This window comes from Syzygium oleosum, unplaced genomic scaffold, assembly GCF_021117445.2.
Source record: "Syzygium oleosum isolate NSW1041296 unplaced genomic scaffold, Sole_v2.1 Sole_v2.09, whole genome shotgun sequence".
NCBI lineage: Eukaryota > Viridiplantae > Streptophyta > Magnoliopsida > Myrtales > Myrtaceae > Syzygium > Syzygium oleosum.
The window spans coordinates 3416495-3428340 of record NW_026607493.1 but is presented as its reverse complement, the minus strand read 5'-3'; the positions used below and the strand labels follow the sequence as shown (position 1 = coordinate 3428340).

The 11846-nt window shown below is 43.0% G+C and overlaps 1 protein-coding gene across 1 annotated transcript; it reads left to right on the top strand.

Moving 5' to 3' along the window:
* The first annotated feature begins 3224 nt into the window (after nucleotides 1-3224).
* On the top strand, nucleotides 3225-6557 carry LOC115673575 (phosphoribosylamine--glycine ligase-like). The gene is made up of 4 exons (XM_056314923.1): nucleotides 3225-3564; nucleotides 4284-4657; nucleotides 4955-5485; nucleotides 5851-6557. The coding sequence occupies exons 1-4, from the start codon at nucleotides 3306-3308 to the stop codon at nucleotides 6250-6252; spliced, it is 1566 nt and encodes a 521-aa protein (XP_056170898.1). The 5' UTR covers nucleotides 3225-3305; the 3' UTR covers nucleotides 6253-6557.
* Nucleotides 6558-11846: the final 5289 nt, after the last annotated feature.

Genomic DNA, 11846 nt, shown 5'->3' with positions numbered 1-11846 from the left:
CCAGAAGAAGACGGGGAAGAAGAGCGTATGTCATCATAGCCCATGAACTTTGTGCCTTTTTCTCTCTTTGATTTTTGATAAAGCCTCCGATTCTCCTGGCTAAAGCTTCACGTGTTATGCGAATTCGACTGAGCTTTGTCTTGGCAGGTAGGGGTGTCAATGGGTCGGGTCGGATTTTCATGATACCTAACCCGACCCAAATATTGGACATATGTGTTCGACCTGACCCGAGACAAGACATGAACAAGATAAAGCTACACGATCGGGCCGGTTATGTCGGGTCGGGTCGGGGCGGATTTTGTGTTTCAAATAATGAGTTCAGAGATAGAGATAGAGATAGAGAGACGCCATTGGGACGATGAACGAGCATTGGGACTAGTCACAGGGAAAGCACCAGAGAGAGGGTTAAAGTGAGCTTTCGCATATAAACTGAATTAGACTCTCTGCTCTGCGAATCACCCAGAAAGCAGAAAAGCAGTAAGCATTGTGGCAAAATGGAAAGCAGGCTTGCAAAACGACCGAACCGCAAATCACCCAGAAAGCACAAGAATTTCGACACGCAGCGATGAGCAGTTGAATCGAACCCACTGAGATGGCGCGCGTGATCTTACCAGGAACATACATACGAGGCCGACGAGAAGACACGCTGCGAAGGCGTAGACTCTCTGCTCCACACCCACCCCGGAAAAAAAGAGAGAAAACCCAGGAACGGCATCAACGGGGAGGATCAAACAAGACATGGGTATGCGCAGAATCGGTCGAAAAGAGGAAGGAAAAGAGCGAACTCGACCTGCATAGGAGAGAGATTGCAGACACCATCTGAATCTTCAGCCAAGAGCTCATCTTGGCCGCCACCTTCTTCCCCGCCGAACAATGACTGGTTCAGCTTCCACATCGCGCTCGAAGGTTTGGACCTCGCGGCTTCGGAATCGCGCTATCGGCAACTGAGGACCGCTTGCGGTGGTGGTTCCCAGGGACAGAGACGGCGGCGGCGGCGTTGTTGTCGCCGGTCGATGATTTCGCCGTGCAGAACTCGGGGATGATGCGGTATTTCCAGAGGCGGCGGCGCGACGGCCGCGAGATCTGGTCGGGCAGCGTGGTCTCCGGCAGAAGGATGAAATCCTCCGCCGCCTGGCTAGGGTAGAAACAGGTCGTCTCGTTGGTGAGCTTGAGGGCGCCGCGGCCGTCGATCTCGGCGACGCTGCTGAGGGTGATGTTGCCGGCGGCGGCGGCGCGGCGGAACCCGGGGAAGAAGAAGTCGACGCCAGGTCCTGAGAGGAGGAGGGATCTTGAGGATTTTGGTTATTGTTTGGGTTGGGCTTGGGTACCCAAGCCCATCGTGTTTCGATTCGGATATTGTGTTTGGTTTTGACACTCCTATTGGCAGGTTGTTTTTTTTTTTTTTTTTGGCCCAATTCAGTCTCCGCGAGCTCCATCCTTTTCCATGGCTGAAAATTCTGATGGCACCCAGCGGCCTGTTGCTTCGCATCCAGCAGCTCGAGCGCGGTATACGTTTGTCTCGCGTTTTGGGTGTGGGCTTTTCCATTTGGTCCGCGCTTTTTATGACATGGGTGGGCGGGCGCGTCTTCTAGCGAGGGGACTCGCGTTTTGCTTAATTTGGTACGTTTTCTCCGCAAAATTTTCACCTTTCCTCGTTAGAAAGAAATCTCGCGGTGGTACTGGTACTGGGAGGTTGGAGAAGGTGGTGTCCATCGCAGCGTCAGTTTTGGTTCCTTTCCGGTGTATCGAACGGATTGGAAATCTAAATCGCCGCCGCCTTTGCTCTCCACATTTTCATTACATCGATTCTTTCGCATCTCTGTCCGGCTCGCCTCACTTCTTTTTACCTGTACTCAATACGAGGAAGCGAGAGAACTGATGGAATCGATAGCGTTCTCATTTGGGATCGCGGTTAATGGAATGAATCCCTTTATGCAGAGCGTGGCGAGTCACGTAAGGATATCGAGCAATTATGTATGCAGCAAGCAAGCAAGCATGGCCTGGCTATCTCGTTGTGGCTACTAAAGTGCATTTTCAAAGGTAAATTTTATCAACTCCTGCCTTTGAGATTGATGGCATTTATTTCCTCGTTTCTTCGTCGCAAGCCGGTTCGAGGCCGGGAGTTAAAATATGTGCTCTTTCCATCGCTTGCAAGGCTTGAACTCGACGGGCCCCAACCTCTAGCCGGTTCTGGCGATTGGCTAGAGGTTGAAGATAAAAGGAAAGAAAATAAAAGAAAGGGAAGGAAAATAAAAAAAGGAAAAAAGAAAAGAAAAAAATTAATAAAAAATTCGAACATAAAATTTTTAAAAAATTAAAAATTACCATGTCAGCGTTATTCGGACCGTTGGTACCGGCCGGCGTCCACGTAAAGGTCAGCCGATCAAAATTGGCCGGATGGACTGAATTGGCACAAATACAAAATGTTTAGGACTGAATTGGCACAATTGCAATAAATTTAAAACTGATTTGGTAATTTTTTCCTTATTTAAAATAAGTTCCATTTTATGCCCTTTTTCTAGAAAATAAGCCCAAGCCCTCATTTGAATTTCCCCATATATATCCAATAAATAAAAGAAAAAAAAAGGATAGTATCCCAAGAAGCGACGAACCCTATTGTTTGAAGCAGTCCGACTTTCTCAGACAAAAAAAAAAGAAAAAAGAGTACCCTGCTGTCGAGTGTAGACTGTCTCGAGTCTCGATCATCGCCGAACCTTCATCGTCCGGTCCGTGTCTGCTTCAGTCGTAGTACTCTCAATCTCTAAATGTTTTATTTTCCCGTATTTTTCAGAGCATTAACATTGTTATGGTCTGATGTGGTGAGGGAACTTGTTTGATGGCGATCGATTGTTTGGTGCTCGAAGTGCTTCTACGGTGGGCTGCTAATCTATGTCATTAACTTGCCGGGTCAATTTCTAGTAGTATCCATTAATTGATGAATTAGGGAGAAGGGTGCAAATCCAGAAGATAGAACAGAGCACAGATTCGAGGTCCTTACAGGAATCGGCCTTCAACTGGCTTGTTCTTCCGTTGGTTGGGTTCAGTCCAATTTGATCACTGGGATCGGCCAACTGGACCATGCTTACCGTCTCAGATTCATGATTCATTGTTTGCTTTGTGAACACAATTGATTCGTCCCAATGGAGTTTTTTAGGTGTGAAAAATTGCGTGCACGCACATGTAGCTTTAGTTATTCACCTTTTCTTTTTCCCCTTTTCTTTCAGGCTTAACTCGCAATCTTTGACAAAGGTCAGTGTTTTAGCCCCCCATAGTGAAGTGCATCCTTTGAAGTGAGAACCAATAGCATGGCTTCTGCTGCTGCCTCCAGTCTTTCAGTTTACACGAAGCTCTTCAACAAACACAGCTGTGGGTCCGCCATCCCCGGTTTTTCGAGTATTAGAACTACTTCTTATTATGCTGGAACTGTCCACTGGAGATCGACCCTGCACCTCAAGGGTACTCAACGTTTGCCGATCAGCAATACTAGGTCGATCTTCAAGTGTGTCCATCAAACATCCGAGCCATCAGTCAGCATTGATTCACTCCCAAGCAATGATATTTCTACTCGTAAGTGGTTTTTATTTCCTGTTGCTGTTGCTCTTGGTTTCCTGGTTTCCATATTAAACATTTTTCTGCAGTGTATCTCTACTTTTAACTGCGTCTCTCCTGTTTTTGAATGTATTTTAGTTGCTCCTGCTTGTCATTGATTTACCCTTATAATATACAATAGCATCATATCTAGAGCTTCCACAACCTGTATCCACGTGGACTTTTAAATTTTGCTTTTTAAATTGCAAGTTGAAACTAGTTGAGAATTCCCCTAGAAAAATAGACATTGTGCAAGTTATGTGCTACTAATATTCTTGTCTTGTTTAATAAATTTCCCACCTTTACAGACAGATGCCCTGTGAATGTGGTTTTTCAATTGACGTCCTTGTTTGTTTGGGTTGCTGTCAGCGGCGAGCCTGAGGTTTTAAAATCAATATGCTCATTTGGTTCCTATTTCTCCTGCTGATACGGCTATTCTCGGATATCTCAAATAACTAATACCTCACACAAAATGCGACATTGTTCTGTTTTTTATTCATAGTTTTTTTTATACCTATGGGATTTATTCGGATCGTAAAATTAGCAAGAGTAATGTCTGTATTTGCACATCGTTTGCTAAAGTATCCAGCTTCCCCCCCCTCTCCCTCTTTTTGTATCTTTGGTGCTAAATATTAGGACTTTTTTTTTATTAATTTTGTCATTTATTGTTTTCTTTTTACATGTTGACTTTACACAAGAGAGAGTGCTTGTGTTGGTCATTGGGGAAGGAGCGAGGGAACACGCACTTTGCTTTGCCTTGCGACAATCTCCATCATGTGAGGCAGTCTTATGTGCACCTGGAAATGCGGGCATTTCAAGCTCAAGAGATGCCACTTGCATTTCAGACCTTGATATTCTTGATAGCTCGGCCGTAATTTCCTTCTGCCGCAAGCGGGGAGTTGGACTTGTCGTAGTTGGACCAGAGGCGCCTCTTGTTCTGGGGCTCGCAGATGACCTAGTTAAGGCTGGAATTCCTGCCTTTGGCCCTTCATCTGAAGCTGCTGTTTTGGAGGGTTCTAAAAACTTCATGAAGAACTTATGTGATAAGTACAACATCCCCACAGCCAAGGTTGTTGCTCTTTTGGTTTGAAAATGGGATTTTTTGTTACGCAACATAACAATTAAGACATGTGGCATAACTTCTTCACTCGTTTTGATTGAGAATGCTAGAAATGATAATAATGACTTCAGATGACACCATATAAGACCCTTCTGCACTTTGTCACCATAGACATCATAGTATCTTTATAGATGAGTTTTTGTTGTACTTTTCATGTGAGCTCTCTGCCGAATTAGCTCATTGATTTGATCACGTGTTGATGGGAATGCCTTCGTTTCTTACGAGGTTTCTTACCATTTTTTACAGTATAAAACATTCACGGATCCATCTGCAGCAAAGAAGTACATCAAAGAGGAGGGGACTCCTATTGTTATAAAAGCGGATGGACTGGCTGATGGGAAGGGAGTTATTATTGCCATGACCCTAGAGGAGGCATATGAAGCTGTTGACTCGATGCTTGTGAAGGGAATTTTTGGTTCTGCTGGGAGCAAAATCGTTATCGAGGAGTTCTTGGAAGGAGAGGAAGCTTCTTTCCATGCGCTGGTAGATGGAGATAATGCAGTTGCTCTAGAATCTGCGCAAGACCATAAACAAGTAGGGGATGGTGATATAGGACCTAATACTGGCGGAATGGGTGCATACTCTCCAGCACCAATCTTGACCCCAGAATTGCAGTCTTTGGTTATGAAGTCTATCATTTTCCCTACTGTCAAAGGGATGGCAGCAGAGGGCTGCAAGTTTGTTGGTGTTCTCTATGCCGGGCTCATGATAGAGAAGAAGTCTGGGTTGCCAAAGTTGATTGAGTACAATGTGCGCTTTGGGGATCCGGAGTGCCAGGTCAGTTGATGGATCTTGCCAGTCATCAATTTACAATGCTGCCTTTTCTCACAATCATGGTGATATTCATACTAGAACACGTTCTCGTTATTAATGTTAAGTGCTTGAGGGTAGTTAGGAACAAGCGGTACCCAGCTTCCAATCTCACCTAGCCACGAGAAAATCTTGTTTGTTTTATTTTAATTTGGATAATTGCGTGAGAAGTCAATGCCACTATCTCTTGTTGGTTAAGTTGAATAAGGGAACTGATTTTTGCTGTCTCCTTAGAGTGTTGTACTTGGTTTATTATGCGGTCTGAATTGTTTGTTAGTAACCCTACATTGTGAGTGTGTTGTATTGCCGTCTTTTACTGTCTTTTTATGTAGGTATTGATGGCTCGGTTGGAATCGGATTTGGTACAAGCAATGCTGGCAGCTTGTAGGGGAGATGTGACTGGTGTGAAGCTTAGGTGGTCCCCTGAATCCGCCATGGTGGTGGTCATGGCAAGTAAGGGCTATCCAGGGGCTTATGATAAGGGAAGTGTGATATGGAATCTTGAAGAAGCAGAAGTTGTTGCTCCATCTGTTAAGATACTCCATGCGGGAACAGCGTTTGACTCGGATGGCAATATAGTTGCAACTGGAGGTCGTGTTCTCGGAGTCACTGCCAAGGGGAAAAATTTGGAAGAAGCACATAAAAGAGCTTACCAAGCAATTGAAGCCATCAACTGGCAGGGAGGGTTCTGCCGTCGAGACATTGGGTGGAGAGCACTTGCAAACCAAGGTTGAGATACCACGTTGGGTGGTACATTAGTTCTATTTATGGGGTATCATTTGGAGTCGATAACGAGTTTGAAGAGATGTCTAAAAATTTAATCCCGTGCTTAACCTTCTACGTCAGAATTCCGTTTTTCCTTTCTTTGTTCTCTTTTTTTTGGTCCTTTTTTTCCAAACTTAAATTAGTTTTATGCATTATGCTGCCGATTTGAAATGGGACATGCTCCGTTGCTTCCGCTCTTTGAACTTTGTTACCACCTGTTGTTACGTCTTTGAAGTTTTACTAAAGTAAATTGATATGGCTCTATCCCAATGTACCAAGGCGTATTTCTCTGTTACGTCGCTTGTTTTACTTGATAGGTTGCCTACTAAAGGATTGGTTGATTCGGTGGGTGTTGTAGGTCCAGTCGGAATGCGTTCTCTATGTGTCATCAACATGAGGTTGAGAATTTTGAGAATAGAAATCATCTGTTTTCCAGATTGTCTCATCGACGCCGATGTGTGGTGTGACTTGCGAAAGCTTTGGGAGAAGACGAGCTCGGAATTGGGATGTAGAGATTCATCGAGCTTTCTGAGGCTTGAAATAATTTTCATGCAATGCTTGTTATGGACTAGTTCTTAATGCCGTTTGAAATTTTATTTTGGAATTGGGATGTACAGGCAAGGCAAAACACTCCCTTGGAAAGACTAGAGAATACTCTCTATAACAAAGAATATGGCAAATCTGAGCATCTCTCATTATAGAAGTCGATTGTTTGTTTGATCCCATGGTTCACGTCAAATTACAAATACTACTTATAGAAGTTGGACTCTGCACGATGTAATGTATACTCATACATAATCGCCCACACCTGCTGAAGACCTTGCATTGATATACCCATAGTACAATTATGCTTGGGGGTACTCTCAACTTGCTACTTAGGCAACATTGGTTAGGCCTTGATGCGTCCACTGGCTGTTCTGGAGGCATACATATTGATGGAAGCTACTTATTTGGCCTCGATAGAAAATTAGCAAGCACGTTCTTTTTCCCCGAAATGTGTTTGATTTCAAATGAATACTTATAAAACCATTCCGTCCATATGAGAAGTTAAGGATGTGGAATTGTGTTCTGTTTGAATTGACATGTCCATTTCCACAAGGAAATAATGACTAATAAGATGGAATTTAAATTTCTTAATTCCATACTTAGCAGCCGATATTTCTTTGAAGGTGGAGTGATAATAAATCTCAGCTTGAGAAAATCTTCTACTTTTGCGTCCACAAATTCTTTTCTTGTCGTCTGCTTGTTCTTCAAAGAGAACTGCTGCCTAGTTTTGTCACTGGCATCAGTTTGATTATCTTTCGATTCTCTTTCCATTAGAGTAAATTTGTGACGGGGGCAGAAATTGTAACTTCTGTATGAGAGACTGGATTGCCTCGGTCTGTGAGGATCCCAAGGAGGTGGATCTTTCTATAATATCTTCTGCAAAGAATGCATATACCTAGTGATTTTGGGAACAAAATCTCTCAAGTAATTGATGATTCAAAGAAATTGCTAGACTTGTTTGTAAACAAGATTCTCATCTAGGAACTGAGCATTAACGATATGGTCACCAAGCTGGAAAGCACCATCTTTGTGCTGTATGCCCAAAAATTATATCTCTGTTTGGGCTACCTTCATCTTCTTATGAGAGAGCATGATGCCATGTTTCTTGACCATGTCAGTAAACTAGGAGAGAAGGTTGCAGTGAGATGTCTCATTCTTACTATTAAGTAGGATGTCATCAATGTAAATAAGAGAATTTGAACTGATAGGGTGCAAGATTTTGCCCGTGGCCTTTTGAAAAATCGAAGGGACTGTCTTCAATCCAAAAGGAAGGACCTTCCATTGGAAGTGTTGTCCTGGGATGCAGAAAGCTATCTTGTGTCCATCTTCCGGATGAATCCCTAATTGCCATGATCCTATCTTTAAGTCGAACTTGAATAGACCTTTGCATTGGACAGATTGGAGAATAGGGTTTTCCTATTAGGCAAAGGAAACTTGTCTTCTAGAAGGAACAAGTTTAAAGGCCGGTAGTTGATAACCAATCTCTTTTTCCCACGAACTTGTTCAACACATTTTTCCGCGTAGAGAGCTTCGAGATAACAACAGCACAACTTTAATTTCGATCACTTGAGTTCTAAATTTTGAAAAATCGTTTACTTAAGTGCCATTGGTGATTTCTGTCGTCGGAAAATCCAACGTGACATTAATTTATTATAAATAGGCTGATATGGCTCGTCGGAAATAATTCAATTAACAACAACTAGATGAAACAACGTCGTTTTGGCCCTATGAATAAAAGAAATATATAAAACCCAAAAAAAAAGAAAAAGAAAAACGGGAAGAGAGTAGTCCTCTGTTTCTCTCTGTTCTTCTCCATGGTTGAGCAATAAAGTTTAGTCATTCAACATCAGTGTACAATTGACGAAGAGAATACACACGAGAATCCATAGTTTAAAAAAAAGAATGAGTAAATTCGGTGGAGGGGTTTTTGGCAAGCCAAAACCATGAACTTGGCAAAAATGATGGAGGAGATGTTCAGGCAAAGAGCTTAAAAAGGGGGAAAAACGTGAATTGAGAGAGGGAGCTGTCAAAGAAAATCACAAAGGGGGCTGAACTGGAAACAAGATGAGTCGGCAAAATTGAGGGAAAAATGAGAAAAAAGAAGAAAAGGTATTGGCTAGATGGCGGTGATTTTCCAGTGATTTTCCATTAATGCAGCCAATGTGGCATCTCCATCACCTTATTTCTCTGCGATTTGCAGGTTTCCAGCAAAGAGCATGGCGATTCATGTCCTAAACCCAACAATGTCTTTGCAATTCCCCTCAATCAAGCGCAACTCCTCGCATCGCGCTATTTCACTCATCATCATCTCAATCTCACCGAAGCCGATTCGACTGATCCCCACTTTGCTATCTCATAAGCTTTGAACTTTCTGCCGCTCAAGCCTATTGCAAAAGCATGCCCCTTTCCAGAAATTAGGGTTTCATTGAAATGAATTTGTGGAAGAAAGGCCAAAATGACGTCGTTTTTGCCCTTTCTTGCCATGTCAATCGAAGATTTTCCAAGTTGGACTTATATTTCTTTTAAAAAAGCCACGTCGTGGTAAAAATTTAATTAAAATGCCACGTTGGACAATTCGCCGGAATAGGCACTCAAGTAAACGATTTTTCACCGATTTGGCACTCAAGTGATCGAAAAAAAAAGTTATGGCACTCAAGTGAGCGCTGTACGAAAGTTATGGCACTTGTGCTATCCTTATCCCGAAAGCTTTGCATTTAAGGGCAACTTAATAAAGAAGTTTTCATTTTTCCACAAAGGATGCTGACATTTGGTGAGAAACCTCTGTATGAGTTTCAGCAAATGACTCCAGGAGAATCTGGGGAATGGGGTCTAACTGCTCTGGCTGGATGAGATAGAGTCTCCTAGTTTTCACAAACTCTCGGAATTGAGAGTGAAATTTCAAACCATTTGGCATTATTTTAAGATTACGAAGTCGGGTCAGAATGTCCGAGTCAATGATGAGATCATGGTCAGGGGATGGTGAACCGAGGACCTTGGAAACAATGGAGCAATGTGGGAAGAATTAGATTTTGATAGGTTTGCTCCTAACCTTGATGGAAAATGTGTTTCCTGATGTAGAGGTAAAATATCGCGTGTGAGGTTCCCAATATTCATGAGGGAGAAGCTTAAGATCAAGAACCAGACCGCCCGGACATCAATTCCACTTTAGGAGCCGGGAACTAGACCCAACCGGTCGATTCGGTCCAATCCAGGCGGTTCCCAGTTCGGGCAGTCCGTTTTGCACGGCCCTTCCAGATCAGTGTCTAGTTGTCAAGCTTCAATTTTTTTTTCGGTCGGAAGTCAAGCTCTAATTAGATATGAATAAAAAACTCACACCACGTTAGCTGCTGACAGGGCTCTATGGAAGTTCTTGTTCCTGATCAATTTGTTTCTTTTTGTTCAATTTTAACGGAGTTTGCAAAGATTACCCTTTTAGTCCTGTATTCGTTGCCCAAATTCACCAACAGTTTTTCATAAGTACTCCATTGACCGAGTTTGTTTGAGATTTACTCACCCTGGAGAGACAACAAAAGCTGGAGATGATGAAATTACCGTGTCTCACTTGCTATATAACCGGAAGAGAATAGAATTGGTGCTAAAAATGGGCCATGATTTGGCTAGGCTAGCCAGATTTGTTAGGACTGCATTGGAGACGCTATTGATAACGGAGTTGAAATTTAGTTCTACCACAAATTGAGTCATTTTAAACAATAGTGACTAAACTTTAGTTTTCGAAAAGAATATCGGTCAATCTCCTTTTGGGAAGTTCTGATTTTTCTTCTGTTGAATCTCTTTAACTAGATGGGGATGGGATGGCCAGCAAATTGGATCCGTTCTGCGGCTAATTATATGGGGCGAGACAATTTCATATGCTCGGTATTCTCATGCAAAGAGCTGTGTTCATCCTTCTAGTAGGGAGCATCCCTCTTGCTTGCATCTGGGCAAATACGAGAATTATATTAGTAGCAGTCGTTCAAGAAGCAGGCATAGCATAGGAAGCGGGAATATACGCACCTTACACGATCCTGTCCCTCTTTGCTTACGGCCTTTTTCAATGCCTCGTGAAGTTCTTGCAGACTCGGAACATCGTCTTCCCTATGGTGCTAAGCTCGGGAACCCCTCCTCTACTGCATATCTTCATCTGTTGGGTTCTAGTCATGAAAACCGGCCTTGAAAGCAGAGGAGCGGTCTTGGCGAATTCAATATCATATTGGATGAATGTGTTGCTGTCGGTACTTTATGTGAAGCTCTCTTCTTCGTGCTTCAAGAGTTGGACTGGGTTTTCGAAGGAAGCCTTTAACAGTTTCCTCACATTCCTTAAGACTCGCCATTCCTTCTGCAGTAATGGTCTGGTTTTTGAAGGAAGCCTTTAACATCTCTCTCGCGAATGGGAAAGACGGATGACACGAATGCACTTACTGATGGCAATCTTTTTTATTGCTATAGCTTGGACATGTGGCCATCTGAGATGATGGTGCTCCTCTCTGGACTTCTCTCGAACGCAAAATTGGAAACTTAGGTGCTCTCTATCAGGACAAGAGAAGCTTGTTCGAGACGACTATCATGGATGCCCTAATGAGAATACGCAACTTGGTGACAGCCACACGTAAGTTGTGCAGAAGAACACACACTGCGTAAATGAATTACCTTCAATTTATGAGAATTTGCTATTAAATGGAGGACAATGACAACAAAGCACCCACGCAGGCAAACCCCACTAATATTAGAAGTTATAATGGTGGTGGTTCTAGCATTGGGAAGAAAACGGAAACCGAGCAGCAAAATTGAAGACATGCCTGTAGACCAGTTTCATCAATGTATCTACGATGTGGACTCCAAGCATTAAGATCCGACCAGATGGCCAAGTTTGTTCATAGCAAGCAAATGATTTTATATACCAGCGGCAACTATCTAGTTAAACCATTAGCATAGGTAGATTCAGTTCCAAAGGAAGCTGCACTCCGTTACAGATGACATAAAATTACGAGAATGTGAGATATAGGTAAATTCATGGCGA

Excerpts from the sequence above, each read along its gene's own strand:
- LOC115673575 (XM_056314923.1), top strand. The coding sequence starts at position 3,306 with ATGGCTTCTGCTGCTGCCTCCAGTCTTTCAGTTTACACGAAGCTCTTC. Across the intron at positions 4,658-4,954 it reads ACAACATCCCCACAGCCAAG|TATAAAACATTCACGGATCC; the intron begins GTTGTTGCTCTT and ends CATTTTTTACAG. Across the intron at positions 5,486-5,850 it reads TTGGGGATCCGGAGTGCCAG|GTATTGATGGCTCGGTTGGA; the intron begins GTCAGTTGATGG and ends CTTTTTATGTAG.